The 13,346-nt window shown below is 40.3% G+C and overlaps 1 protein-coding gene across 1 annotated transcript; it reads right to left on the reverse strand.

Annotated features, from left to right (window-relative positions):
* Positions 1 to 1,906: 1,906 nt before the first annotated feature.
* SMIM28 (small integral membrane protein 28) lies at positions 1,907 to 9,116 on the reverse strand. The gene is made up of 2 exons (XM_079298451.1): positions 8,916 to 9,116; positions 1,907 to 3,134 (listed from the first exon to the last, which is right to left on the reverse strand). The coding sequence occupies exons 1-2, from the start codon at positions 9,024 to 9,026 to the stop codon at positions 2,745 to 2,747; spliced, it is 501 nt and encodes a 166-aa protein (XP_079154577.1). The 5' UTR covers positions 9,027 to 9,116; the 3' UTR covers positions 1,907 to 2,744.
* Positions 9,117 to 13,346: the final 4,230 nt, after the last annotated feature.

The following is a 13,346-nucleotide window of genomic DNA, read 5'->3' on the forward strand; positions in this document are numbered from 1 at the left end:
GTCCCAATTCCAACACCTTTCTTTTAAATGAGGTGCTCTAAACCTTCACCTTTCAGATTACTGCAGCTAAAACAATGGAAAATATTCCCATTGCACTTATGGTTGCTTCTATTGCCAGGCAGGAGTTCCTTTCAGGTCATGAGCTGTCTGCTTTGATGCACAAAGTGTTTGCCCAGAGGACCTGACAGCTGCTCCACAACCAGCAGCACTAACATCAGTGGCATGGTGGCTGCTGAGATGTGTCACCACAGCCAGATGGGATCACAGGCAGCTTCTAGGCAATGGAGAGTTAATTCAGTATGTTTGCATGAGAAACATTGTCTTTCTTTTTGGTGAGTGGAGATTTAGGAGCAGAGATGCCAGTTACGTTGAAACTTACTAGGGACAATTAACATACAAGACTAGATAAATCCATTTTGGAATGAGATAAGGGATACCAGTTCCAGATGGAATAAAAAGCAGTTTACTAGAAAGAAGAATTTAAGTCATGGCAGTATTTCTGTTAACATGGATTTGAGCAAGTGTCTGTTTTTAATTGTCTTTAGCAATGCTAACAGTCAGAAGCTATTTGTCTAAAGCAGGATTTGAGAGTTGTCCAATAAATACTGCATGAAACACAATTACTCTTTGTATTCTTGCAGAGAATGACAATTCTCAACTAGTTATAGAAGTATGTCAATCTTGGTCACAAGAAATACCAATCAAAATTTTTATTAACTGTAACTAAGGTATCTGGAGAGCAGTTTAGAGCAATGAATCTGGAGTCTGAGTATCAGGGCTCCTCCCAAGTTAAGGGTAAACAAGAGGTGGTACTGAAGAACGGTACCATTCATTTAATTCATTTCAGAACACAGCAGATCCCTTAAGGCAAAATACATTCAACTTGCTATGGCAGTGTCTGAGTTTTCAAGCACATCCATACAATTCCACTGAAGTTAGCAGAATATGCAAACCAGAGCAGAAGTGGTTTATCTTTGAACCTCAAACCTTTGCACCTTTCCAAATTGTTGTTAGAGGCCCTTGTATTTTTTCAACTTTCCTTAGAAACGACTGCATGTCCCAAATATTAAGGAAGCAAAGAAAATGTGAGGAGGCAGTAGAATATGGTACTTTCAAACACATCAGAAATACTGGGAACTGTTCCCAGATATGGTCTGAAAAGAAAAATGGTTGATTGAATTTGGAGTTTTCCAAAACATCTGCTGCTTCAGTTTGATGACCCAAATGGAACATTAGAAAAAGAATGATCTCAATTTTATAGTTCAAGAAAATAACCCTTTTTTTCTAAATAAAAAAAGCATATTTTCTCCTTGTTCTAAGAGAAATGCATGAGTGGGAACATTAGTTTTGATATGGACTCTTTGGTCACTGTGATTTTGTCATTGTTGACATAACACGGAATTCAACCACCTTGCAGCTCTAAAGTGACCTTTCTTCTGGTGTATAGTGAGGATTTTTTCTACTGCTATTGTGTTGTTTTTGTTGGTTTTTTTTAAGGAATGTGCTAAGTTTGTAAAGCAGGACTGGCTGTTATTGATACCCCCTGACAGCTGCTGGAATCACCAAGGGCAAGCCTTTGGTTTTGTAAGTTACACCAAGGCTGCTATGACAGTTTCTCCCTTGCAGGTGTCAGCTATTCCACACACTGCATTTGTCAGTGGCTTGCCAACATAACTTTTGAGGCTGTCAGGTTCTGTAGTAACCACCTTCTGTAACAAGAGCATCTATCAGCTTAGTGACAATGCTATCCTGTAAGAAAGTATTAAAGATAACATACATCATTTTCTGAAGGCATATGCACATGCAAACCCTCTGAATCACTGCCACCAACACATTGGATTAGCCTCACCCTGCCCTAGTGATGAAGGGGAAGGGATTATAATGCTGTTTCGAAATAGAGTAGGGCTTTTTTGGTGCTCTTGATTTTATTATTTTTTTCTCGACTGCTTTACACACTGCACCAAGTAAGTCACATGGTTTATTATTTTAGACTTGGAAAAGAAGTCAACTGAGTAGTCTGGAATGCTGGGATCTTGCAGACCTTGGCAAGCAGCTTGTAGCAACCGAGTGAATGTGCTCTTGCATGGAGTCTTCCTCACCCAGAACAATCTGGGCTTCTCTGGTTGTTCTCATTGTTCAACTCTGAGAAAAGACAGTCTATATTCACAGTGCACATTTGAACCTTTGGGGACAGTTACTGGAAATTTTGGAGAGGTTGTATATTTATTTTCTTTCCTGAGAGCTTTTGTGATCCTTCCAGAGCACTGCAGAATTATGTGATGCAAACACACACAGACTGACTCAGCTTGTCAAAAACTCATTTAAATATAAATGCATAAAATAGAAAAAAAAAACCCAAACTGGAATATATATGTACTAAAAGCCCTTTTTGTGATTGCTGAATCTATAACGTTATTGACATTTTGTTGTGGCTGAGGGATTACAGAGGAAGTGCTTCCCAGCTTTCCTTAAACTTAATCCTTGCATGACATGTTCATTAACTAGAATCCCCATGTTACCAGTCTGGGTTGGATTTGGTGCCACACCATGTGTACGCTCGTCACAAATGGAAGGTAGAGAATCCTAGGATGAGGTGAAGAGATGCATTCCCTGTTACTTCAAGTTTCTTCCTTCAAAAATTCATTGGTTTCACGCCTCATTTGGAATATTTTCACAAATTTTAAAGGCCATAGCAGTTCCACCTTTGTGCTGCATGCTTCGGATAAGGTGCTTCCGTAGGAAGTTTATTTGGTCTGCAGCGTGCTCTCTTCGTAAGGAGGCACTGGGTCTGGAGAGAGCTCAATGTGAGCCTCTCCCATGGGAATCTTCTTGGTGGCCTCCTCGTAGGAGGGAGGCAAGCACACGGAGAGGAAGGTGGCGTCGGGGAGCAGCGTGGAGTAGTGGAAACTCTGCTCGCTGCTCCAGGGCAGCGCGGAAAGGAAACTGGAGACGTCGTGCTCGGGCAGCGCCTCGGGAAGGTCGATGCTGAAGATCTGCCCCTGCTGAGCGGGGCGCTGGCAGCGGCGGTACAGGAAGAGCAGCAGGAATGCCAGGAAGAGCATCATGGTGGCAGGCAGTATGATACACAGAAATGGCTCTATGTCATCTTTGGTTGAGCTCGTCTGCTGTCTGCTCTGTAACCAAAGCAAAGAGGAAGGTGTTGGATTCCCGCAGATCTCTTAATCAGGCAGCAAAGCCACATTCCTCATCTCCCTTATGACATAGCAGTTGCTTTTCCAACTTTCTTTCTCTCTGCACTAGTATCATTCAAGCAGTATGTTTTGCAGGCTCATGAATTCTATTTGCTGGACAATTACAGCAAATTGCAACCAGAGACAAAAAAACCCAGAGAAATTGCAAGGAGTATTGTTTTTTTAGAAAACTCTGTCTCCAAAAGGGAAAAACCCCAAAAGTCTGGAAGTATGTGCAATTTTGTATGGTATTTTGTTGCTCTTGGATTACAGCAGGACCAATCAACTTTTCAGGAGATTGGTTGATCTTTTAAAATTTGGGCACTGAATTGCAGATGAATAAGGCAATGAATGGATGGTGATCCACCATCTGCTGTTGTTTCTTTGTGTTTGGAAAACTGTTTAAAGAACAGCTATTATGATAACTAGCACTTTCAAACAGGGCCCATTGCCTACAATACCTGCTCTTTGGGTTGTTCTAACCTCACAGACCAGTTCTGAATAAAACACAGTGTTTTTATTGGTCAGGCCAGCTTGGACTGGACTTCTTGATATTCTGCCAGCTATCCAAGAATAATTTTTCCCTGTTTTGAACTATGGAAAAATAACTTCTGATGTAAGAGAAATAACAGTTTTGACCTCTGTGTCAGCTTTGTTTTCTGCAAAATGTAGCACAAAAGACCTCTGTCCCAAGGTTTTGAATTGTGATGCAATGTTAACCAGAGTCATAAGCTATAAGAAAAACCAACAAAGCCATTTGTGTTCTTGTGTTGTATCAGCTTTAGTTTTAAAACTTAGTATATCTTGTTTCTAGTCTGACTCCATCTTCTAATAATTGAGTCTCACTGAGCCTAGTCTAGAGCACAAAGAAAACCCAAACTCTTTGATGCTGTTTATCAAGTCATTCCCTTTCCAAGCTCTTGATGAATGCTATGAGGTGACTTTTCACATTTGCATGGTGAGACTAAACAGGTCAATAGACCAGATTTCCTTTATTTTGTGTGAAGGTGCCCATTCAGGCTAGGAGAACTTGAGTGATTCTTTCCCCAAGGGGTTTGGAAGCAGAGATGCAAACTGGCCATTTGTGGCAATGGCTTTGTGAAAAGGACAGTAACTCCAGTGTCTCCTTCTTAGTCTATAAATAGTTTCAGGAATCAGAGTCATTCTTCTAGCTACAAAATCTACATTCAACTGATTTATCTACCAGGCATTTGTAACCTCTTTGCTTTGTTGTCATTTTATGAAATTATTATTATGTGGTCATTCCTAAGAAAAATAAACTAAATAGGCATTGATTCCTAATGAATAATGTAGGGGTGATTACTCCTTTTCTATTTTTCCCCCTAAAATATTGTGGGTACAAAGCTAAATGCATTTAAGTAATTTTAAAATAGACTGAAACCTTTGCAGATTAGCTATAAAGCTATTTCCCCCCAATGTTCTTTTGTCCAAAAAGATGAATATTAAAGAACTAAATTATATTTATTGATAATTTTTATTAAAGAATTTCTGGCTGTACAAACTGTTGTTTTACCTGACCATTTAATGAGTGACAGGAAAGAGCAGAACTGAAAGAACTTGTTCCAGCTATTCTTCCAATGCAGATATTAAATAACTTCTTAAAAATGAGGGGATTTTTTTTCTAAGTTTGTTAATGCTTTTTTAGTGTGTCTGGTGAGGTGCATAAAACATTTCAAGAGAAAATGAGAAAAAAACCATTCAGTATTATGTTAATGCACAATGTATGTGGAGACTCGCTGATACTGATATGTTACCAATATTCTTACAGTAAATATTGAGAAGAGCTGAGCTTATAATGGACAGCATTATTCATGATCAGTGAAGAGCTTGTTTTTAAAATCCAAGTCTAAGTTTTGGGTTTAATTTGTAGGGAGCAGGCTTTCATCCAGGTTAAGTGCTGGATCTGTGAGTTGTACAGTATTCTGGTGGTTTGTGAAGACAGAGAGTGAGATTGCTAGAGTTTCCTGCATGGGATTAGTAAAAAGTATATAAAGCCCCAATTATAATTTCAACTCAGTGCAGCTTCCCTATAAATTTCACTGAATCTATATTTGTGTGTTAAATAGTGGCCAAGGACAGTGAATCCTTCATGTGCTGGTAGAAGCACAGACAAGAGTCAGGGCTGTAAGACATGGCCTCATACAAAGACTGGACTTCAGAAGGGAAGGAAAGGTGATGGAAGGAATTAACAAATGCTTGCTGAAAGGAATTAATAAATGTTCTTGGGTCTCAGGGAAATGCACTTTGCTCCAAAGCCTTGGTTGGAGCCCAGAGGTCTTGGGACTTGCAATGAAGTACTTGTTAAGAGAAATGTGCAAGATATATTATTGTTGGACAGGAAAGTTTGCATCTAATGGTAAAAAAGAATGGAAGAAGTTCAACTATATGTGGTATGAGCTAACTCAGATGGCCAAAGTCTGTGAAGCAGCTACAAAAGGACACCTTAGAGTGTCAGTGGCCTGAAAACCCTTCTTGTTTAAAGGCCCTCCAAGGGTAACCTTATTACAGAGCAGCCCATATTGTCTTGCACTCCCTAAAGTGGTTGGGTGGTTGGACCACCTGATTTTCATTGCAAGCCCCTTCCAACTGAACTACTCCTATTTTATCCTGCTCTATTTTAAAATAACCACAATAACCAATGCCTGGTGTTTATCTATTTAGTGATGTGTGCAAAAGAAGGCATAATAAATCTGTTTAGTTTGTTCTTTTGTTTCATGATGACTAGTAAAAGTCATAGTTGTCAAGTGTATGAAGTTAAGTGTGTTTTATTATGATCTGCAAATTAGTGATGTGAAGCAGATAGGATTAAGAACTAGGCAATTTTATAGAATTATAAAATGTGCTGAGTTAGAGGGGACTCATCAGGATCATTGACCCCAACTCCAGCCCTGTGCAGGAAGCCCAAGAGTCACAACATGTACCTTTGAGCATTGTCCAAATGATTTTTTAACTCTGTCAGGTTTGGTGCTGTGACCACTGTCCCGGGGAGTCTGTTCCAGTGCCAAACCGCCCTCTGATTACAAAATTTTTTCCTCATATCTAACTTAAACCTCCCCTGACTCAGCTTCTTCTGTATGCTAACAGGTGACAATAAAGACCAGGTTTTCTCAGTCTGTGTTTCAGAGTGATCATAGCTGTTTAAACATAGCTAATGTTAAAACTTTCCTATCTGGGTGAAGTAATTTGTAGGCTACTTAGTGTATTATTTGAGCTGAAATAGTTTTTTCATAGGTTAATACTGCCCCACAGATGCCCTGAACAGGGAGTTATATATCCATTTTGATGCTGCCTCCTGCCAGACATTACGTGGACTTATTTTACTCTGAGATGTAGTTCCAAAAGCTGATGGACTTCTTGTATGTATATCCATATAAATGTATCAAATCTTTTAGCAGACAATTGATCAATATTATCCCCTTTTTTTCCATTGTGGTTTTGGGCCCATTTCTGCAATGACTGCCTAAAGGGTTACTGAAGAATGTTGCAAAGATCTTGACATAATGACTTGGAAAATCTAACAGGCATTTCAAAAATTACACTAAAAATATGAATAATTTTAATACAAGGAATCAAGGGTCACTTAAAAATAATTCTGAAATTCTAAACTAAAACTAGATCTAAACTAACCTAAAACTAACTTCTGCAGCTGAAGCTCTAAAACGAGAAAAGTAATCACTGTGAATAGGTATCAGGAATAGCTGCCAGAATTGGAAAATAAAATTTTCTAGAAATCAAACTGAATCTTCATTAATTGAACGTAATACAACTGCAGAACATATTTAAGGTAAAACCCTCTACTGTTTTATGTCTGAAAGTTTCCACACCAAGCATAGGAAGTGACTGAGGGAATTATTGATTGACTGGTTTTGTTTGATGCTGCTTCATTGGAGATCAGCATGCTCTGCCTCTGTCATCACAAATATCTATTGTCAAGTTTGTAAGTGACAAAAAAAAAGATCTGGCTTCCAGCAATTAATCAGTTACAGACACAAAAATATGGGAAAATATCTTTTTTAAATTAGAGAAAAGGCAGAAAAGAGTATGGAAATAAAAGGGATTGTATTTCTAAGAAGTCCTATTTTCCCATAACTGATTCTTAGTAGGATAGTTTGGATGTTGTTTATTCTCCCCCTTTTGTTTTTACGTTTGTAGGGACTTCCCCCAGCCACTGAGCACATACTAGAAGTAGTAAAGCCTTTCATTAGTAATCTGTCTGCCTATGTTTTTTCAACATGCTGAGCATGTACAGTTGCCAGCTTACAGATTATGTGACCCATATCAGTTAAGATGAGCTTTCACTCGTGCCTGTTGGTAAAGGAATGAAATGCAGAGTGTGGCTGAGTTGTGTGGTATATCCATGATGAGTAATGGAATGGGTTTGGAGCTGAGCTATGTGTCTGGACAAATGAGGGGCAGTACCTGAGGAATGACCTCATAAGGCAAAACATGAGCTTAAGGAAAGCTTTTGTGTGAGGATAGAAAAATGAAAGTTTATTTTGCTTATTGAAATTCGCATTGAAGTGGTTGAGCTGTACTAAGATTTATTATGTTGTTAATGATTTGCTAGCATGCTTAGAACTCCATTAAAATTATTTTTGCTAATATAGCCCATATTTATACTAATACATTTTTATGTTAGAACAGGAGAACGATACTTTTGAAATGTTTTAAGTGGATTTGGAACAAAGTCTGCTTTGAAGTCATTAGGGTGTGGTCCCCCCATTGGCTCTTTTCCAAGCTCTATCCTGCTTCCTGAAGCTGATCCATTATTGCTTGTAGAAAGCAAAAACATGTAACTCTGGCACACAGAAAAACATTTTTATGTGGTTTTTTGTCCATTAGTAATGACACATAATTTAGAAGTGAGCCTGGATTTACACAGAATTTTCAAACAATTGTTGGAATGTGACTCTAGTGATGCTGTTTGTTTCTCACTGTCAGATAAAAGCAGTCTCGAGGTGTGAAGACATTGCCATTGCTACTCTGGCAATGTTAGGTCTGTGAGGCAGACGTTGTTAAAATTGTGGTGATATTTAAATACTACTTTTTGTCCTGTTTTGACACTCACACCCACTCCTACCTCCATTTATTTTGCAACAGTACACCTCATACATATCAGCTGAGTAGTGTGGCCAGTTCCCTTGCTAACGCAACGTGCTTCGGACATTTACTGAGCATGCACGAGCACCTTAAATTATTATTTGTGATCAGAGAAATTATTTTTGATCAGATTCTGCTGTATCCCAGACAAAGCCAGAAAGCAGGCTGTGTTTTCATCTCTGGGGGCTGTTCCCTCCCCCCACATGTGATCCTCTCTGGCAGAAGTAATCAGCGCTCAGCTTAGGGAACAAGAGTTCATTGCTGCCTGCTCCTGACTCACAACATCTGCAGAAAGGCTTCACGGGACCAATCCACAGCGTAAACACACGTTTAACAGCAAGGAAATCAAGGATTGCTTTGCTTAGAAGAAGTAATTAAACTTCCTTACCTGCCACCCCAGCAAAATTGTTTCATCTAATGTTTTTCTCTTCCACAAATGCGTTTAAAAAGACTTGACAGCAATAAAGAAATGCTCCGACTCTATGTAATTGAGCAGTACAGCTTTGATATGTCCCAATAGCCAGGGATTTACTCTGCACTGTACACTGAGGCACTACACAGACACACACACACATGCCACAGAGATGAGCAGGGGGTACAGACCTGAAGCTCTGTTTCCAGGAGTGGCCCGCCTGGTTCACTGTTTAGCCAGTCATAGCTTCCCCTGTCAGCGTGTCCAAAATTTTTCCAGCTGCTGCCCAAGAGCCACCTCATGCTTTCATTAACCTGGTCTTCTGTCTTCGTGCCTCCACCTTGCTCTGCTGCTGGCAGCTGGGTCTCCGCCTCCCAGCCTTGACCCAGCCGGGCTGCTGCAGCTGATGATCCTCTTCAACGAGATCCCCTCGCAGAGGAAAAGAAACAGAGAAGTTAGACACCCCCTCGGCGCCAGGAAGCCAAGCAAATAGAGCTCAGAGCCTCTCTCCACTTCCAACTCAATCTCTCTGGATTTGCTTCAGTGGCCTACATTACCAGCAAAGCTGGCATCAGGTATCTGGGAGCTGGGGCTGATAGCGCTCTGATTGGAGCACTCCCTGCATTAGGATTATTAAAAGGGGAATTTGCATGTGAATCTGAGCCCACATGGCCACGACTCCGTGTGGATAAATAACGCTCTATATTTAGTTATCTAATAAACACTATTTCCAACAAAATAAAAGAAATAACCCCCCATGCTTTTAGGTTGAGAGTGAAAGGGTAAGTGAGGTTCCCCCCTCAGTTACATAGCACAAGGTGGAGCCACAATCCAGGCAGGTTTTTGTTCCCTGTTGCTGAAACATACAGAAAAGAGAGTGGTTTCTGAGTAGAGAGGCAAGGACACAAGGCTAAATGCTGTACTGAATTATTTAGCAGTGTTAGGATGTAGATGTTAATGATAAATCCAGAGAGAGAGCTCTGCCAGGAAAGCTTTGGTCACTGTGGGCGTGTATGATTGCTTCTGGTAAGGAGGAATTGTCAGTTCAGTTAAATCAGGTTAACAGCTTTCCAGGATACTCGTTAAATGGCAATTGTTTCCAGTGAGAAGACTCTGCTTATCCACAAAAAGTAACATGAACTTATTTCACTGATGTGTGGTAACTTCTGAAGGGAGTACTTTTTAACCTGAGTTAAACTTTGATTCAACTTGCAGGTTGTGCTGAAAAGCTGGAGGTGTCTTTGGCTGCCTTGCTGTGAGCAGAGGGAAAGGCTATTGCTAAATATCCCTTTCAACTGTGGTGTGCTTTTTATGATTTCCCAAGGCTTATCTGCCCAAGCAGAAGTTGTGTTTAGGGCTGATGATAGAAACTTGGGGTTAGAATCTTAACCTCTTATTTCTTGCTTGGACTTTTTTCATCAACTCTTCTTTTAGTCCATGGCTCTCAGAAAACTGCAGGTGTAGTTGGCAGTGGCAGGCTCTACCCCTGCAGCTCCAACAGTGGCAGCCAGCAGTGCCAGCACTCACTTCTTCTAATGGGAGGACCCTGGAAGAACCTGTTCCCAAACTGGCTGTGATCCCTGGGTCTGCAGTTTGCAGGAAGGATTCACCTGCAGGTGAATCATGGCAGTGGGAGAGGCAGTAGCTTGATTAATCTATCCCATTTTGTTACTGAATTTGCCAGGTGAGCAGTGGACAGGGAACAGCAATATTGCATGAAGGGCTCGTTTTGCTGCTGAAGCAGCCGCACCATTTGTTGGAAACTGAGCTCTTGCCTCTGCTGAGGCAGTCCTGTGTGAAGCCAGAAACCTTATCTCAGCAAAGCCTTTACACGCCTGTGAGAAGACTCCTTCTTTCCTCAATGCCTCCCTTGTTGGAAAGCACTCTCAAAGCTGGTGAGTGTGTCCAAACACCAGATAGTTACACTGTGACTTACCATGTCCAGAAGCCAGGTCCCAAACATGGATTTACAGGTCACAGGTCAAAACAGTAAAATATTTCTCTTGATGTCTCAGCACCTTGTATAAAAGCAAGAACAATAATAATCTTTTCCAAACCAATGTTAAGAAAATAAATTCCTTAAGGAGCCTTGAGACTGCGTAGCTTAAATCTATAATCTCACATGCAAGCAGGAAACATTCATATACCATCTTAATTAGGGTCTTAGTGCAGCCCCTAAGATTATTAATGCTATTTTTAAAAGCTTGCTATAAATTCGCCATGGGACTGTGCATGAATAATGAGAAGTAAAAAAATACATCTCCTTACAGTATAAACACCTGTTTGGCATCCTTAGATTCTAGTTGATGAATTTTAGCCAAGAAAAATAAGGTGTGCACTTTTAAGGCTCACTGATCTGATTTGTCAAATGCTACTTTGAATATTTGACCTCTGGAAAATGTATAAGAATGATTTAACTTTGTAGAGCTGAGGCCAAATGGGAATTTGGGAAAACACAGTGCCTTTTGTCAGGCAGGAAATTAGAATATAGAATAATGATTGTCCCTCTGGCTTTTTATATCATCAGTGGACCCAGCAGCAAGATTAGTGAGAATGATTGGGATACCCTCTTTCTGCTGCCAGGGGTCAGGTGCCCATTTGCTGCACTGCCTTTGCAGAGCAGATCTTCTCTTGTGCAGAATTGAAACAGAGCCATTCAGACAGGATTTTTTGATGGCAAATCTGCTGCAGATTTCTGCCAGCCCTGTGGGGCTCACAGATATTTTCCCTTCTCACATGGAGTTCATAAATACCATTGTAGCTTGGGGCATGCTGTAATGTGAAAGCTGAGGCAAAGAGGCACATCCTTAATTCCAAACCCTTGGCCACATATCATGTTTGACACTGAAGTGTGGGCTGGGTTCAGAGATCATCGGATCTTTACATGGACAAAATGATCTGTTCTCCCACTCTACTTTGTTCTTTGCAGTAGTTGGATCTAGAAGTTGCCTGGTCAAACAATCTGGAGAAAATAGCTGATGTGGAATGGTACCACTGACTTTGATTAAAGTTTGGTAAAGGTTTGTGGAACAATGCCAACATGATGTTTTTAACTGAGGCAGTGTTGGTATTATCACTTCCAATGCCCTAGCAGAGAAGCAGGGAGAGATTTTCTGAGGAAGCCACTGCAGAAAACAGGAGCTTCCACTGTCCTGTTTGAAGCTCAAACTGCCTGTCATAAATTATTAATATCTCTCATTTGTTGAGATGTTTGAGGCTTGCAGTGTAATTCTAGGCTATATTGCCACTAATATTGGTAGGAACACAATATCCACAGTGCCTTAGACAACCTTTCAAGTTTCTTGATACTTCCTCCTTCTTTTGCTGCTGCCCACAGGTGGTGGTAAAACTTTCCTGATTGAATAACTGTGGTGCTGTGAGGGATGGTATGAGGGTTAATTTGAGTAATAAAAGCTAGAATTTTTGTGGGTGAGGTGTTCCACAGTTAGCAGTCCTGTGTTGGCAGGTGTAGATTCACCAGGAGAAATGGAGGGACATGATGACTTTTGCCTAAAACCTGTTGGCAGGTGCTTCTGTGTCCTTCAGGTGGGAGTGGTGCTGGCTCCTGTCCATTCTGGGTTGCATTAGCTTTTAGAAGTTTGCCATAAGCTTAGTGAGAAATTAAGCATTTTAAAGGATGCTTATCCTTAGTAGATAGGTATGCTTAAAGCTACTTTATAAGGATGGTATTCTAAAAAGAAAAAAATTTGGATGGTGTGGTTGCTGTCAGGTCGAGCTCCACACTCTCTCTTTTGTACACTTTCATTATCAATGTTGTTCATTTTCTTATCTCAACCCATGATCTTTGCCTTGTGTGGCTCCAATTCTCTTCTCAAATCCTCTGAGAGGGAAGGAGGGGAAAAGGGGGTGGATGAGAAAGTGGTATATAGTTTGGAGTTTCAGTGGGAAACACTAAACTAGGGAGTACCATTCCTAAGCCATGACACCAATATAGGGAAATAAACTTCTAAGGAGAAATGTGAAAGTGTGGTTAACCTTCAGGTGAGCTTTTGAAAGTAAATTTTTAAGATTTACTTTATTATATTTGATGTTGCATACCCTGGTGGTTGACCTTGTGTAGTGCTGGGCAGGCTTTAGACACGAACTCTCAACATATATTCAGTTGCGTGTTCAAGTTTTTGCTCAAACAGATGCAATTTTCTGCTAGAATATTGTGAATCCATGAATTAATTTCTTGAGACTGTATCCAAGTACACCAGTCTCTGTGTTGCTAACACAGTAGATTTTATACAAAAGAATGGTCATATCTTCATATAACTTGATTTGGTTTGTATCATCTGCTGCCAAAAATCTATTATCTCTAATTTCCAAAGGAATTATTCTTTCTGACATGGTTGCTTAGAACTAGTGTCAGGAGAGCACTGTTGGAGAAGCAATATCTCTTCTCACTTCTAAAGCTAAATTCTTCATCAGAGTGGAAAAAATGCAAAATTACTTATAGGCACTTTTTCATCCCTTTAAAGCCAGGTATGCTCCACAGCAGAACTGTAGTTATTAAGACACCCTCTTACAGGTTATTGTCTCTGATTACAGACTTAGAGAGGCCCTGATAATGCCCACCATTAACAATGAGTCTGTAACTCTTCATTTGCCATTATTTA

Source organism: Erithacus rubecula (assembly GCF_903797595.1).
Source record: "Erithacus rubecula genome assembly, chromosome: 2".
Lineage (NCBI taxonomy): Eukaryota > Metazoa > Chordata > Aves > Passeriformes > Muscicapidae > Erithacus > Erithacus rubecula.

Bases quoted from the DNA above. Each gene is read 5' to 3' on its own strand.
- SMIM28 (XM_079298451.1), bottom strand. From the start codon at position 9,026: ATGAGGTGGCTCTTGGGCAGCAGCTGGAAAAATTTTGGACACGCTGAC. The intron at 3,135-8,915 runs GTCTGTACCCCC...CTTTGGTTACAG, and splicing joins TCCTGGAAACAGAGCTTCAG to AGCAGACAGCAGACGAGCTC.